Genomic DNA, 16586 nt, shown 5'->3' on the forward strand with positions numbered 1-16586 from the left:
CATGAGAATCCCCTAGGCTACTTGCTAAATGCTAATTCCTGGGCCCCACCCCCAGAGCTACTGAAGCCGAAGTCTGGGGTGAAGCCCAAGATTTCTCGTTCCTTATTAAGCTCTCTGGGTGAACACTTAAGTGCCCCAAGAAGTATTTCCGGACAAAATGGCCCAAGTAGGACAGGACATAGGCAGACAGACACAGCGCCCTGTGCCTCAAGACACCTGTTTATTGGGGACACAACTCTGCGACAGGGATGACAGGAATCGTACCAAAAATAGCGACGTCTACAGGGCCCCTGAAGGGGCTAGAAGGGTACAGTGCCCCCCACCCCCACCCATTGTACAAAAATAAACTCTCACGCCTATGGACCAGCAAAGACTGGCAGAGCGGCTCCTCAACAGGGACACAACCCTCTGCCAGCCCTGGGACCCCGTTCTTTGATCCTCACCCCTGCCACTTCTAAGGCACTGTGACTCTCCCCTGGGCTGGGTGGGTAGCGCCCGCCCACCCTCCTACGCCCTCCACCCCCTCCACCTCTGGTCCGCCTGGGGCTGGGATATGGGTCCCACGCTGCCCCCTGCTGGCTGCTCTACCCAACTACCTCTAGCGCTCCCCCGCTCCCGCGGGGTGAGCTCACTAAGCTAACCGCCCCTAAGAGGGCTCCCTACCGTTCTTGTCCCCCTAGCCCCGCCTCTCCCGCTCTCTGCAGCCCGGGGCCCTCCTCCCCTTCCTGAGGAGGACTGGGAGGGGTGTCTCCGGATTGTGCAGGGGCGTAAGGCGGGGACGCGTCGGCCTGGGGCGGCCTGCGGCCCCGAGCCCTGCGGCTGTGGTGCACTTGCAGGTGCAAGGCCATGAGCTCAGGGGCTCCCGTGGCGAAGGGGCAGAAGAGGCATCGGTGGAGGGCACCCCCCGGCCCAGCCTCGCCTCCCGGCCCCGCCCGCAGGGACAGGTCCAGGGGTTCGGCCTCACCGCCTCGCCCGTTGCGCAGGGTCCTCCCGGGACTGGCGGGCTTCCGACGGGACCCCGGCGCCGCGCTCGAAGGAGGCCGGGGGTTCGCCGCGCCCTCCACCCAGGTCGCAGGCTGCGGAGCCGCCTTGGCTCCCGACTGCTGTGCCGCACTCCGCTGGGAAGGGGGCGGCGGCTCTGGGGGTGGTCCGGGGCCCGCCCCACTCCTCTGCTCTCGGTGGTGGCGCTGCAGGTGATACTTCAGCGAGCCGGATTGGGTGCCCGCGTAGTCGCAGTGCGGACATTTGTAGGGGCGCTCGCCTGGAGAAAGGGGTGCGACAGGGTCACAGAAGCACCATCACCGCCGGCCCCACCCGCATTTCGCTCTCTGTACAGGCCCTTCTGGACCAGAAAAACATACCCCCACCGCCTCTCATTTAACAGAGCAGCATTCCCCCAACCACCTCAACTGGCCATACTGCAGGCTGCGTTTCAGGCAGCGCTCTCTGTTCCCGCCCCTCAGTTCCCTCCCGACCACAGAGGCTGCCCCCTCACCTGTGTGCACTCGAAGGTGCACTTTAAGGTGATGCGCTGAGCGGAAAGATTTTCCACAGAAGGGGCAATCCTTTCCTGTGGCTCCCCGGCCCCCTTCAGGCCGGGTCCCTCCAACCAACAGCCCATTCTCTTCTGCAACACACACGTTAAGGGAAGTCAGAAAGGCCCTTTGCCCTATCCCTATCAGGGCCACACGCCCCACACCCACCCCCACCCCTTAGGATTGCTTCCCCTGGGACCCCAGAAGTTAACAGTCTATTTGAGGGAAGCTGAGGAGTTGGATTTGCTGTGAGTTGTGCTATGCCCCTCGAAAAGTGGCCTCCAGGAGTGAAAACAATCGAGAGTAAGAGACAGGCCCCTTTTAAAGAGGAGGGTAAGGAGGGCGGTGGTGGCGTCAGAATGGGCCCCGGATGTGGAAATCTTGGAGGGAAAAGACCCCTTACATACCCTGCGTGGCGGTGGACCTTGCTTGGGTCCCCGCAGCAGACGCAGAGTGCCCTGGCCCCTCGCCTGGGCGCGGGTGCAGTGAAGCCAGAGGGCCCAACGCCCTGCTGCGGGCCCAGGTCTCCTCCTCTGCCTCCACCACCTCCTCTTCCTCCTCTGGCTCTTCCGCGCGATGCCGCCGAGCCCGGGCCGGAAGAGCAGAGGGCAGTGGGCGGAAGCTTCCAAAGCCGCGGCCGGCCCCAGGCTCGGCGCCCTCACCATTAGGCCGGGCCTCGCCAGCTCTCAGGCTCAGGTAGCCCAGGAGGCTCGGAGGCTCACGGCGCTCGGCGGGAGTGGGAGCCGGGGCCAAGAGGAGCGCGGGGCCCAGCGGCTCATAGGTCAGCAGGCCCAGGTCAGGAGGCTGGGGGGCCCGGGCAGCCCCGGAACCAGCCCCCGGGGCGCGCAGCGGCCCCAGCTTGCTGGCATGCACCTTCATGTGGTTCTTAAGGAACCAGGGCTCCTTGAAGCAGCGGCCACACACGGGACACGCATGATCGAAGGAGGCCTTGTGCTTGCGCATGTGGCCCTTCAGAAACCAGGACTGCGTAAAGCTCTGGCCACACACTTGACAGCGGAACTCCGGGGGCGCGGGGGGCTCCTCGGGAGCGGCGGGAGCGGGGGCAGGCGCTGCCTCACGTTCAGGCTCCGGCTCAGACTCTGGGACTGATCTGGGTTCAGGTTGGGGCGGAGGCTGAGGCTGGGGTGCAGCCGAGCTGGCCGCCAGGGGGCGCTCAGGAGCTCCGTGGGCCGTCAGGCTGTGATGCAGCAGCTCCTCCTCCTGGCTGGAACCAAAACTGCACAGGCCGCACTTCCAGGGCCTGTGCAGGATGTGCAGGTGGCGTTCGCGCTCCGCCGCGGTGCGAAATTTGCCTTTGCAGAAGGGGCAACGGAAGGCGGACGACGAAGGAGCCTGGGACCGCGCCAGGCCCTCAGTGGCAGGGGTGGACTGCATGCCCCCAGAACTTCGGGCTCTCCCCAGCCGGGCCTCGCGCAGTAGCGCGCGCTCCTCCAGCTCCAGCAACAGGCGTGCGGCGGGACTACGTGGACGCTCGGGCTGGTGCGTGCGCAGATGCGAGCGCAGCAGAGCCCGCTGCGCGGCGCGGTGGCCGCAGTGCGGGCACTGGAAGGCCTGGGCGCCTGGGTGCGCCCGCAGGTGCAAAGCCAGGATAGAGTTGAAGCGGAAGCGCTTCCCGCATACAGGGCAAGGGAAGCGTCTTTCCCCTGCGCGACTCTCGGACCAGCCCACTGCTCCCATCCCTGGAGACCCGGCGCTCACGCCTGGCCCGTTGGAGTAGCGCTGCAGATCCAGTTCGCCGTCAAAGGCGGGTGGCGAGGGCGCTAAATGGCCGCCCGGAACGCGGGGACGTGAGCCCTGTGGAGAAAGACCTGAGTAGAGCAAGGGGTGGAGAAGGGACAGCTGTGGGAAAAGCAAGGGCGTGGAAGGCCAGAAGAACTCGAGGGAAGGTGGGTTGGGGCCTGAATCAGGAATACCGAATGCCCTTCCCACTCACCCTGAGGGAAGTGGGATATGAATGGGAATTGAGCTGTTGGGACCACAGACATAACTTCTAAGAGAGGTAGGGCAGGGAAGGAGTATAATCGGAAGTACTTGCAGGTTCAGGCCGGAGCTTCTTCACTCACCTCCATGGACCCCCTTCACATTCTTTGGTTCTGGGGAGTTCAGGGAAGAGGAGGAGGAAGAGCTGCTAGTGAAGGCAACAGGTGCTGAAGAGCTAAAGCAAGAGAGACAGGTTTGGAGGGAAAGATGAGCCCTGGTTTTCAGCCGTGGAAAGAGGCACCCCCAACCCCATACCCTTAGCAGCCGTACTCTTGCAACCTATCCATTACCCTTCCTTGCACCCTGAGACAGGATTACCCTTCCTTGCACCCTGAGACAGACTTCAAAATTTTTACTCCTTGATTTGCCCAGCCCACAGGTTTGAAACACGGGTATGGTGCTCGCTTCGGCAGCACATATACTAAAATTGAAACACGGGTATGTCTTCCATAACAACCAGGATGTCTTCCCCCAAAGTAATAATTTTAAACTCCTAGTCCCAAACGACCACTACCATCTTTACCATCACCACCATCAGCACCACCATCACCACCCCCTGGTGGTAGAAACCATCACAGTATACCCCTCTCCCATTTAAGTCAGGCTATGCAGCTTGATGAGCAAACCGGGTGGGCCTGCCATGCCCCCCAGTTATCCAAGTGAAACCAGTTGCTCTCAGACCCCTAACTGACCAATAAGCCAAACATCCTTCCACACTCCACAGTCCTTCCTTCTGGCCTTATCCTGTCTTTCTGTCTTTTCCCCCTCGTTCTCCCTCCCTCCGCCTGGATTCCTGATCCATTCATTTCCATTCATTACAGAGACTCATTCATGCATGGGAGAGAAACACCTCCCAGCAGCAGAGAGTCTGGAGACAGACAGAGGGGGAGGGGCATGAAGGGGGAGAGAGCCAGAGGGAGAGGGAATGAAGAGAGAGTTGGGGGAGGAGTGGAAGTTAAGGGGCGCTGCTGGCCTGGGGAAGGGGTTAAAAACTACAAATACCAGATAGGATTCATCCCCGTGTTTCAAACCTTGGAGCCTGCAGTTTGATGGGGCATCTCAGCCCCTTTGTCCAGGGCTGTTCCGAGGCAGGCTTTCCTTCTCTCTGCAGGGGAGAGGCTCCCTCACACAAGAGGAGGATTACACTGGCTCTGAGCTCAAGAGGCTGGAGTGAGGGACGGGGGGCGGGGCTGGGCCATCTGCACAGATAGGGGCTCAGCACATGCTCTGAGCAGGAAAGGGTTAAAATTCTCCAGGCTGAAATTCCCTGGGCCTGGGATGTGCAGAGCTCCAGTTCTGAGGAAGGAGAAGAGCACTAAGAAGCAGCTTGGGGGGGGGGGGTGCTCTCCTGATTCTAAGCTGCAGAGGTTAGTTAGCATTAGGACTTAAAGGCAACCCCAGAATTAACATTCATGGAAACAGGCCTGGGGAAGATGAGCAGAAGTCAGCCAGCCTACCTTCCTGCTTACATACAGAATTGTCTCCAGTTGAGGCTGGATGAATGTGGGCCTAACCTATTTTTTTGCCTGAGATAGAAAGAATATTTGAGATATAAAGAACTTCCATACAATAGGCATTGTGAAACTGAAATGGGTTACTGAGAAAGAAAAGGACTCAAGCGTTACTTTGCTTAAGGATCTTTAACAGAAGAGAACTGGGCCAGGAGTCAGCCCTGCTTATCAGCAAAGAGAAAAGGCTCTGGAGGTCCAAGCCTTCTTTAATTTTTGACATTTAATGAATGTGAATGTGATAAGACTCCATAAAGGGGCAGGTACCTGTTACATGTGAAATCTGGGTTAAGGGAATTTTATTAACAGGAGGCTGACTGACAAAGTGTCCTCATCCAAGGGTCATTAAACAACCTCCACCACCACATTTAATATTTGTATTTCTGTAGCTCCAAATTAGGGCATCCACTATCATCTTCTGGATCCTCCAAACAAACCCCTTTCCTGGGACCAAGAGCCCAGCTAGGCTCCATGCGTAGTGTCACAAAAGGTGATTTAAAGAGTAGGACTGAGGAGTGCAAGGCTATTGTGGGCCCAGTCTGACTATTAATAGCCCTTCAACCTTCAGTAAATCACTTAACCTTCCAGTTTACTCATCTGTAAAATAAGGAAGTTGGACTAATTTATATTAATGGTCCCATCCAGCTCAAAAATTTGTGGTTCTGAGTCACAGGACTCTTCTGGACCCCAGAGAGATTTTAAAAACAAATGGTCATCCCTTCAGTACCATGGAGAGTGCAGTGGGCTACCAGAGGAGCCACTTTGGCCACCTCGGCTCCGTACCATAGGAAGAGCTAGGAAGTGCTAGAGGGGCCACATTTGCCATTTTAGCACCACAGATAAAGCACTGAAAAAAGCTAGAGGATTTTTAAAAATTCTTATCTGGGAACTATGGAGGGGGGCGGGGAACAGTGGTACCAGAGGAATTATTTTGGCCTTTTAGATGTCACTGAAAATAGATAAGTGTAATAGAAAATAGATGTAACTAGAAGAATTTTAATTAGCTATAAGGAGTGTCCTGACAGTTACAGTTTGTACATCCTGGAATGAGTTACTGAGGCATCGTATTTGGGTCCATCACATTCTGTTGCTCTCCTGGGGATTCCCGGAACATCCTGGTGTACAGCCAATCTGGTATATTCAGAGGAAGCAGATGGTGGGGGAGGAGGGGGGGGAGGCTGGGAATACTGCATGGTCATAGCTGACTAACCTATGGGCACATATTCTGATTCTGAGAAGATTCTAGGTCCCCTAAAACTGCCTGTAGCACAGCAAGCAAAATACCTCATGGGAGGCTGACCTCATATATGAAGCAAGTAGAGTGGGAACAGGACAAAGCTTCCTCCACCAAAACAAAACAAAAACAGAAGACCTACTTTACACATAGCATTTTCCAGGATGAAAAAAGTGATATACAAGAAGGCCTAAATTGAAGCTGAATTCCCAAACAGGGTTAAGTTTCCCTAGAGGGTAGCCTCAAATCAACAAAACCCACCTGGACACCTTCCTAGGCCCAGTCAAGACCTCCTGAGTCATCTCCACACCAAAGGAGGCCCCAGGCACCTGATCCCACTAGTGTTTTGTTTTGTTTTGTTTTCAACAGAAAAGAGCACTAACAGGGTCCAAGAGCTATGAACCAGCTTGGAACCCACAGCATGCATGTATTGCCTGTGGGCAATAATAACAGAGTTTTCTATAGTTAGGCCCTAAACACCATCCACGAGATTTGGCCAGACAGGAGTACTGACCTACTTTCCACCCTCACTGGGAATCAGGGGTTATCTGGCCCTTGTTTGGGTTCTATAGGGATACAGAGCCAGGGATAGGGATCGGAAATCGTTCCAAAGCAACAGGCCAATTATTTTTGTGTGCTAGGAAAGCTGGTGGGGAAGGGCGTGTGGATCATCAACCTTACTGCTTTAGGGAGGGCTGGAAGGGTTGGTGAGAAGACTTGGAAACAAGGACAGGTACACAGAAGCATCTGCTGCCTGAAGGACCTCAAACCCGTGGTTCAAAAGTTTTTAGGGTCAAAGTGTAAGAGGCAAGGATTCAGGACTTCTGAGGTATAGTTGTGATGAAGCCTCTGTCACTGGTCTTTTCTATTATTTGATGCTCTTCCCCCTGTAGAGAATCCCACACCTCTGAAGTCTGCTATCAATTATGATTAACGCTGCACAAGATGAGGTAAGAAAGAAAAGGGGCTTCTTAGGTGGTCTAGAATCAAGACCACTTTTATCGCAAGTACATGCCAGTAGCTCACTTCCATGGTCTCCTATCCATGGCCCTCTGAACCTCACTGCTCAGGGAGTTCCTCTAAACTGACCCCACATCACAGCACGCCCATCTTTTACACTGAGTTCTTGGTAAAGCCTCCTTCCTCCATCCTCACTGTCCTGATTTGGGGGCATGGCACCTCAATCATTGACTCCAAATGTGCAGCAGGAGACAAGAGGAAGGTACACCTGCTGACCTACTGCCACCCCACCATGGTGAATCTTATTTCCCAGGCATGTCCCAACTTGACCCCTCTTCTGAAAGTTCTAGAGGACCTTGATTTGGGGGAGGGGGCATGGCGCCAGCCCTAAGTCCCCTTAACTGGAGCTGACCCTAGAAAGGTCAGAGTCTTAGCACCCATATGAGTCTCAGTCCTCAGATTAGGGGGTGGGGGTAGGCAGGAGAGCCTCTGGGAAAATCTCCCTCCCAGAAGTAGGTTGGCAAGTAGGGCAGGACCTGTGATCCTGCAGAAGAGATTCTTCCAGCAGCACCCCAGTCCCCTCCCGGGGAAGATAAGCTAGAAGGATGATGGGGGGCAGGGTTGGGAGATTGGGAGGCCAAGGCTCAGCTACCCCGGCCGGGAGAACAAAAGCTGAGTTGCAGCCGCCTCCGCCGCTGCTGCCGCCGGCCGAGCTCTTTGTGACACTTTGTTTGGGACGCAGAGAGGGAAGCACCCCCCATCCTCTCCCCTCCCCCATCCCCGCTCCGGGAGAGTTTGGGTCCCTTCCCCCTCTCCCATCAGCCCTACCTGAGCCGGGGGGCGCTCATCCACTCAGGCTCCCGGCTCGGCCGCCTTGCACCCCCAGGCCCCTCGCGCCCTGCCTTCGGGCCCCTACAAAGACGTCCGCACCACCCCCCCCGTTGGCCTTTCCCCTTTGGTGTAAGCTTTCCCGGCTCCCCCACCTGGCCCCCCCCTCCCTCGAGGCCCCCCAGCTATCCCGGCTTCCGAGGCCGCCGCCCCCACCCCGCCCCCCCAGGAGCTCTGGGCGAAGTTTGCTTGGGGCCGAGCCGGCGCCCCTCCCCCGCCCCCGCCCCCTGCACCTGCTCCGAGCCGGGCGCGCGGAGCGGGCCCCCCCTCCGGGTGGGGGGGAGGGGGCCGGGGGCGGGGGCCGGGTGGCGGAGGGGGGGGCCGGGAGTGGGGGGAGCGGCTACTCACGAGCCCCGGGCGGGCGGCGGCGGAGCGGGCGGCGGCGGCGGCGGCGGCGGGCGGCGGGCCGGCGGCGCGGGCGTCAGCGTTACGTGGGGCCGGGGGAGATGCGCCGGGCCCCGGCCCCCCCGCCCCCGGCCCGGCCCCCGCCCCCTCCCCGGTCCCCCGCCCCCGGCCCTGGCCCGCATTGTGTGCGGCGGGAGGCGGCCCGGCCATTAGCATGCGGGGGGCGGCGCGGCGGGGCTGGGAGCCGCGCGGGAGCGGGAGCGGGGCTCTGGCTCCGGGGACAGGGAGCTGGGGACCCCGGGAGCCGCGAGAGGCGGCCGCCAGGGGCGGGGTACGGGCAGTTTGGAGACGGGGGGCGCTGTCGGAGGGAGGGAGGGAGGGAGCGGGGGTGGGACGCACAGACGATTCCAACAGGAGACTGGAAGAGATTTTGAAAGGTCATCTCGTCCTTCCCCCAGCCTCCAAGCCGGACTGCCCCTCCCACCCTAAACCCGGACATACCAGGGAAGGAGTTGGCTCTGCCGCTCTTTCTGCCCCAACATGCACAGACTCGGGAAGTTCTTCCTGGGGTTTTATCTCAAAGCCTCTCCCTTACAATTTCTGTCTCTCTTTTTGGGGAGGAGGAGGAGGGGCGATTATAGAGATAGTTAATGTCTGCCGTATAAGAAACATTATTAAAGTTACTCTTCGGTCCTTTCTGTTCTTGATAAACAAATCCCACTCCTTCCTCTAGAATTCTCTTTCCCATTCCTTAAGTCACTTTAATGGCTCTTCAATACAACAAATATTTACTGATTGCTTACCGAGTACCAGGCACTATGCTTAGCACTGTGGGGGATGAGCAGATGAGGGGCTTGTAGAACCTTCCTATGAGCAGTTTGTAATCTAGACAGGGGCTACAAATTTGTAAGTAGTATACTCAGGTTTAATCAATATTGACGGAATGCCTGTTCACATATTTAATAGTATAAAATCCTTACAATAACACTCTGAAATATAATCAGTCTGCATTTACAGGTAAGGAAAATGAAGCTAAAGAGTCTCTTTCCACTGTCCTACCAGCTCAGGGATCCTCAAAGCAAGCCTAACTTCACATTCTGTCAGGCCACTGCTTACCAAATAAAATTAATGCACATGGGGGCTGAGGCAGGAACAGACCCCAACTTTTCCGGATCCCCTTAAATGTGATTCGCACTCCCCAGGAAAGAAGAGTGGACACAGTGATCAGATGAGTGTTGGCCCAGCAGTGAGTAGAACATAAGTGTCTTTCAAAGGACCACTAGACCCCTGCCTGTCAGTAACTCCCAGGAGTCTTCTGGCTCAGTCTTCTACCATCAGTAATAAATATGGTAAGAGTTACTAACAATTATTGAGCAAGTAGGTGTTAGGTACTGGGCTGAGCTAGTTCTTTGCATTTTCTCTTTTAATACTCAAGGTAACCCCTTGAGTATTGTATTGAGATCAGTATTATTAACTTCCCTTTATAGATAAGGAAACAGAGATTAAGTAACTTACCCAAGGTCATTCCAGTAGATCTGGGATTTGAACATAAGTCTGGTTTTCTCCAGATCTCAGGCTCTGCACCTTTCCTATTTTTGATTCATAAGGTATATATTCAAGCCCAGCTGGTTCTGCTCCTTACGGAAGAAACACATGTCCCCAGCTTAGCTTTTAAATAAGCCTTTAGTATATGGGCCTCATGCACATCAGTGTGACCGTATCCCACCAGCGATCGCTACTAAGTGCCCACCATGAGCCAACAACCACTCACAGTCATATTATTAGCCCCCTTTATATCACTCAGTTTGGGCAAACTGAGGTTTAAATAGGTAGAATATTCAAGGTCACACAGCTGAGAAAGTGACAGAACTGAGATCCTAGTCCAGGTCAGCCTGACTGCAAGGCAACCTGTATCTCTCAAAGATGTTCTTTGGTATGGTAGTGTCCTTCCCAATACTGGCCATTTGGGGACTATTTTCTGTACATATCTAGCAGCAAATAAACACTGTAACACTAAAAAAATCCCTGCTATAAGTAGGGATCCCCATCTACTTTAGTGTCCAATCCAGAGTAAATCCTTTAAGAAAGGAAGAAGAGAGGAGAAACTGTCCAGAAAGTGAGACACGAAACCAGGGGAATTAAACCTTGCCTGGTCTTGAGACAACACTGCAAGTGGTAATGATAGGGGACCAATTCAGACAGTAATATGGGATATCCCTATATTACAGGTAATTTGAGGAGGAAGCAAAAAAAGGAGAAAATTAGATGGAAATGGGGGGAAACTGGGACCCAGAGTGGTAGTGTCCACTGGGATGAGGTGAGCAATCAGAAGAGGACCTTGGATGGGCAGAGAGGGCAGCAATGGGAAATGGGAACAGCAATGAACAAAAGGCAGCAATGGGAAAGAGGGACAGAGTAAGTAAGGTAGGGTGGGGCATCTTGTAGAATGAACTGAGGCTGGTCTGCCCATAGCCACTCCCTGGATCCTTAGGCACTCTGGGGACCTTTGCCCCACCACTCCCGGCCCCGACAGCCTGTCTCTGCCAAGACAAGTTTGTCGTCCTCATCGTCTGCTCTGAGCTACTGGACCCTGCCAGGAGCTCCAGGCCCGGCTGGGTCCCATCCTTTTGGAGTAGGACCTTCAGACTAGGTAGGTCTGAGGCCCTGAGCCTCAACTCCCCGGATTTTGGAAGCAAATAAAGGGACAGCTGAAAGAGATGTTGCTCCATATCCTCTCTCCTGATAGGTGCCATAATGCATTTCTTCCAGCCTAGAAAGCACCGAACTCCAGTGGTCAGCGGAGCCATGGAGGAGAGAAATGCTCAGCGGGAGCAGGAAAGACCCAGTCTTCGTCTGGAAAAGCTACAGCACTGGGCAAAGGACAGGCAGAGCGGGCGCCTCTTGGTGCTGGCGGTGAGGCCAAGCTGTCCCACCCAGAGCTTCAGCATGTCCAGTTGTAACCCAGTTCAGTTCTATTGAATTAGGGAGCACCCACCCCGTGCCTGAAACTGCTAGCCTCTGAGTGGGTGGAGGGTGGAAAAAGCACAGCATAATGAAGCAAGACCCTTAATCCCCAATTAGCTTCCATTATGTGGGAAAAACACATATGTAAGTAACCAGACTTGGACAGACTTGAGGCAGAAAAAGTTAATACCCCATTCCTTCACTTGACCTTGGTTGACTACTTCCCACCAACGGGCATTCCTCCCAATTGCTGATCTCTAGATCCCCTTCAACTACCCTGTGTCTGGCCTCCAGGTGAGCCAGCTATGGCTGGCAGTGGCTGTGGTGCCCTTTGCTATCTCTGTTGCCTGCCTGAACTCTGCCTGTCACATGGCCACAGCATTGCCACTTGGGCCTGGAGCATTGGTAAGACACACCACAAGGAAGGGTGGAAGGAAGGTCCTGGAGGCCCTCCTTAATGGGCCAGAGCGCAACACTTGCCTTTCTCACCATTCAGGGTCTCCTCACTGCGATTGCCACTCTTGAGCTGCGCAGAGCACCCCGCCTCTGGAAGGTGAGAGGGGAAGAGAATGCAGCACTGTTCTCCCACATACACCCCAACACACACACACACACACACACACACACACACACACGCCACTCAGCCCAGGAAGTGACTAAATGTTAACCAATCCTGTCAGCTCCCTGCCCCTGACTGGCCTAAAAACATGAGGAGGGAAAGCAAGAAATTAGAGGGCTCATGGTCCTGCTTGGAGGTGGAGGAATAGGAGCTGAGTTTTGTTTTGGGGCTTGGCTGCAGGTGGGGCTTGGAGCGGCAATCAGTCCCCTAGGCTGGGCAGGGCTGAGCTGGTTCATTGGCAGGTGCAGGCCATGATGATACTCAACATCTTCAGTCTGATCTTGGGCTTCATCGTTGTGGTGGTAGACGTGATGAAGACAGCCTTGGGGGCTGCCTCAGCTGCCCCCTCCCAGGTATGGGTGAATAAAGGAGAAAGTAGGAGAATGAAGAGATGAAGAGGAAAAGGGGCAGGGGTAAACAGGTGCTGGGTTCCCTGTAGCATCCTCATCCCTGTCTACCTGCAGCAGGCCGGCTTGCTGGCGGTGGAGCTAGGCACTGAGGCCTTCACCCTAGGGGGAGTGCTGGTCTCAGCATACTCACTATTCCTGCTGAGCCAGAGGAAGCCAGGATGCTGCAGGAACCGGAGTCTGCTCTACCAGGAGCTGCAGGAGGTATTCAGGGCAGGGAGGAAAGTATGGAGCACTTCACTAGCAGCTGATTTTTTTACTGGCTATACTGGTCAGTGACACTTAAGAGAAAACAGGGTTGGTGGGGGCTGAGGGGGAGAAGGGGTCGTAGCCAGAAACTGATTGGTTTTCTGTTTTTAGATATTTATTCCCCAGTGTTGAGTAAGAGGGAACTGGGTATCTAAATGGCTGAGATTAGAAATGTGGGAGAGCATTAGGAAGCTGCCTAAATATTGGAAGAACTATGGGAACAAGAGTAAATGGAAGAAAAGGAGTAAGTTGTTTCTGTCTGGGATTCCTCCTTTCTCACCCTTACAGTTTGCTCCCCTCACAACTGTCTGGCTTTTAGGGTCTGTCTGAGTTGGAGGAAGTTGCTGCTTTGGAGAATGGTACCACCGTGGCCAGCACAGCAAATGCAACAAATGAGTAAGCTAGCAAGGGCAGGCAAGCAACTCCTGCTCCACTAACCTGGCAAAGGGCGTTGTCCAGGCCCTCCTGCCCCCCACCGCACAAAACTCAGAAGCTAGATGGAGTCCTCTGAGACCTACATGAAGTCCGGTGGAGTGCCTTCAGTTTTCATCCAGACTAGGCCCCTTGCTCTTCCCTTCCCCACAAGAGGAATCTATACCTAAACCGGAGCCTTCCCTCACCTCACTGCCCTGAAAAGCTGCCCTCCTGCAGGACATCCTTAAACCAATTTTCAGCTGTACCCACTTCCTTCCATCTTTCCCCTCCATACCCATAGCCTCCCCATACAGCTTCACATCTGCCTCGTCTCACTACTTTCTCTCTTCTTTCCACCTCTCACAATCCCATCCAACTCCAAGCCTGGGGTCCCGCACAAGCCAATTCTCAGAAATCAGTTCACGGGTGCTTTAGTTTTCTCCCTTCGAGCCAGTTCCTTTCTACTCTAGCGAAGACTACAAGTCCCGGGATGCCCCGCTGCCCCCGTGGCCTGATGGGAAATAAAGAGCCTTCCCTCCGGGATGGGGGCGCTGTACATCTGCTGAGTGACGCGAGGCGCTGGAAGTCGGGGCCTAGCCGAGAGTTTCCTCGGACGCGACCACTGGCCCCGCGTGCGGGGAGGCGCCAGGCGGGTTATCCTGCGCGGGGGCGCCGCCGCCCCACCCACGGCAGCTGATCGCTGACTGTGGGTCCACAGGCCTCCCTCTGGCAGCTTCGGGGACCGGCAGGGGCTGGGGCTGGCCCTCGGCAGAGCTGGGTTTCCCAAATGGTGTCGCTGCGTCCCCTCCCACAGAGCCCAAATCCAAAGTCCTGAGACTTGGAGCGCGCGCGAGAAAGGGGTTGGAGATGATGAGTCAGAAGCCCGGGGCCCTTGTTGTCCCCCTCCCTCGGGGCCCAGGTGCCGGACGAGGACAGGCTCGCTGGGCAGACGGGTGGATTGGGCAGGAAGAGGAAGGGACGCGGCGACCCGAGCTAACACTTTCCCGCCTCTTGCGAGCATGCCGGTGTTACGAGACCGCGTTGCCGCGACCCTTTCTTTCCCAAGGCGGGAGCGGGACTGCGCAGGCTCAGCCTCTCGGCTGCCCCGCGGACCTTTGATCCCGGCTGCGGTCTGGTCCTGAAGCTCTGGTTGGGCTCAACCCCCACTGTTTCTGACCTTTGCACGTGTGCAAAGATGACAAGCTCGAGTGGGCTTTAGAAAAGCCCAGGGAAACTGGGAGACCCAGTAGCACCAGCCGGGCAGCTTACTAGCCGCTAGAGAAACGAGAAATTGACCACAGCTGGAGTACTAAGAGAACTCACCCCAAATTCACACAGGGCCCAGGATGGGTGTGCGCCTCACACTCATTTTTGTTCCCACTTGAGAAGGCTTCTTTCCCTAGAGAATGCTGCTTTTCCGGACTTAGCCAAGCCCAGGCATCAGTGAGGAAAGAGCGCGGCCTGGCTGCCTTGCCCTGACATTGCAGTGGTGCCAGCGGCAGAGCTCCTGTTTGTGACACCTTGGGAGTGGTAATAGTCGCCCTATGACAAGGTTGTGTGAGTACTAGTGGGTGGAGACAGTTCTGGAATTAGGCTCTTGAATGGAGAAAACAAGATCTGGGCCTCCCCCTTCTCCTCCCAGTCTAACTGCCCAAATAATGCAGAGCTTATGTGTGCAAGACTCAGAAAATAATTTTCTTCAAAGTGGGAAGTTGGTAGTGGATGAGGAAACGGGGGTAAAAAATAAATAAATAAACAGTTAACTCCGTCTTCTAGATAGGATCAACAGCTTAGTGATATGATCAGAAATCTAGGAATTGTATTCTAGTTCTTGGAGAAGTTCAGTGACCCTACAAATGAACCTTATCAGTCGGGTTAGGTTAGGCTATGCTTTGGTAACAATGCCCTAATCTTTTTTTTTTTTCCCCTTAAGTAAGCTCTGTGACCCACATGGTGATTGAACCCACAACTCTCAAGATTGAGTCACATGCTGTACCTACTGAGCCATCCACGCCGCTTAACAATGCCCAAATCTTAATGGCTTTACACCACAAAGACTGGTCTCACAGTACATGTCTAGAGTAGTCTGGCAGTGGACTGTTCATTATAAGTTATTCAGGAACCCAAGCTGGTGGAGCGCCACCATTTTGAGATCCTACCTAAGTTACCAAGAGGCTTAGAGTCCCCACCCCATGTGTGAAGTAAGCATGAATTGTTCATGAGCTCTTACATGCTTTTGCCTCAACAGGACACATAGCACTTTCATTGGCCAAAGCAAGTCATACAGCCACACCCAACTGTGAGACAGCTACAAGGGCATTCTTTTCAAATGCCTAGAGGAAGGGAAGCAGAAATACTAAAAGAAAAAATGTTAACCATTTGTGGTGATTCTTGAAAAGTTTGGCAGTTGAAACTCATCTTTTCCGGCAGTTATGCTCATATATACCTCTTTAGTTCTTCCTGAACCACTAAATGAAGTTGTTAATAGAAACTTTTCTGGGGGCACCTGGGTGGCTTAGTCAGTTGGGGGTATGCTTTTGGCTCAAGTCATGATCCCAAGGTCCTAGCATTGACCCTTGCATCAGGCTCCCTGCTTAGTGGGGAGTTTGCTTCTCCATCTTCCTCTGCCCCTCCCCTGCTCATATGTGTATGTGCGCGGTCTCTCTCTCTCTCTCTCAAATAAATAAATAAAATCTTTTTTAAAAAGAAAGAAAGAAAGAAAAACTTTTCCCTAAAAAATAATAGGACTAGGATTGGGAAATTTAGATTCTGGTTTTGTTTTGTAGGTTTGAGGAAGTCAAACTCTCTGAAGTACATTTTGCTTACATGGAGATTATAATCATAGCATTTATTCTCTCTACCTTACTGGAGTACCAAGGCTAAAATAAAATCACACATGGGAAAATACCTTGAAACTATAAGGCACTTCTGAGGTTGAAAATAAATTGCCTGCAGAGATGAGGAGTAGTGTAAATGAGTAAAACAGATTGGGTATGATGTAACAGAGATTGGTGGGAACCGTGGGAAACTAGATCACGCACATTCGACTTCAAGACTTTACCCCCACTTGGGGCGCCTGGGTGGCTCAGTGGGTTAAGCTGCTGCCTTCGGCTCAAGTCATGATCTCAGGGTCCTGGGATCGAGTCCCGCATCGGGCTCTCTGCTCAGCAGGGAGCCTGCTTCCTTCTCTCTCTCTGCCTGACTCTCTGCCTACTTGTAATCTCTCTCTGTCAAGTAATAAATAAATAAAATCTTTAAAAAAAAAAAAAAAAGACTTTACCCCCACTCAACTCCACCCAATTATTGCCATGTAGAACTGTGGGCCTGGTATTGACATAGTTTCAATTTTCCTAGACAAGTCAGAAGTTCTGACTTTTTAAAAATTTATTTGTTTATTTTTTTTAAAAGATTTTATTTATTTGTTAGAGAGAGAGAGGGAAAGAGAGCAAGCAGAGGCAGATA

The 16586-nt window shown here is 54.1% G+C and overlaps 2 protein-coding genes across 8 annotated transcripts; one reads left to right on the forward strand and one right to left on the reverse strand.

Annotated features, from left to right (window-relative positions):
• Positions 1-201: 201 nt before the first annotated feature.
• ZNF219 (zinc finger protein 219) lies at positions 202-14538 on the reverse strand. 7 transcript variants are annotated; one of them, XM_044231836.1, is made up of 5 exons: positions 14448-14538; positions 3620-3711; positions 1943-3350; positions 1496-1627; positions 202-1261 (listed from the first exon to the last, which is right to left on the reverse strand). In XM_044231836.1, the coding sequence occupies exons 2-5, from the start codon at positions 3623-3625 to the stop codon at positions 660-662; spliced, it is 2148 nt and encodes a 715-aa protein (XP_044087771.1). In that variant the 5' UTR covers positions 3626-3711; positions 14448-14538; the 3' UTR covers positions 202-659. The 7 variants fall into 7 exon arrangements, with proteins under 7 accessions (XP_044087771.1, XP_044087769.1, XP_044087768.1 ...); XM_044231834.1 differs by lacking the exon at positions 14448-14538 and adding an exon at positions 8973-9194; XM_044231833.1 differs by lacking the exon at positions 14448-14538 and adding an exon at positions 8475-8503.
• Positions 11248-14634, forward strand: TMEM253 (transmembrane protein 253). Its single transcript, XM_044231840.1, has 7 exons — positions 11248-11384; positions 11730-11840; positions 11932-11988; positions 12297-12407; positions 12519-12665; positions 13030-13106; positions 14528-14634. The coding sequence occupies exons 1-7, from the start codon at positions 11277-11279 to the stop codon at positions 14601-14603; spliced, it is 687 nt and encodes a 228-aa protein (XP_044087775.1). The 5' UTR covers positions 11248-11276; the 3' UTR covers positions 14604-14634.
• The last annotated feature ends 1952 nt before the right edge of the window (positions 14635-16586 follow it).

The sequence above is a fragment of the Neovison vison genome, chromosome 13, assembly GCF_020171115.1.
Source record: "Neovison vison isolate M4711 chromosome 13, ASM_NN_V1, whole genome shotgun sequence".
NCBI classification, from domain to species: Eukaryota; Metazoa; Chordata; class Mammalia; order Carnivora; family Mustelidae; genus Neogale; species Neogale vison.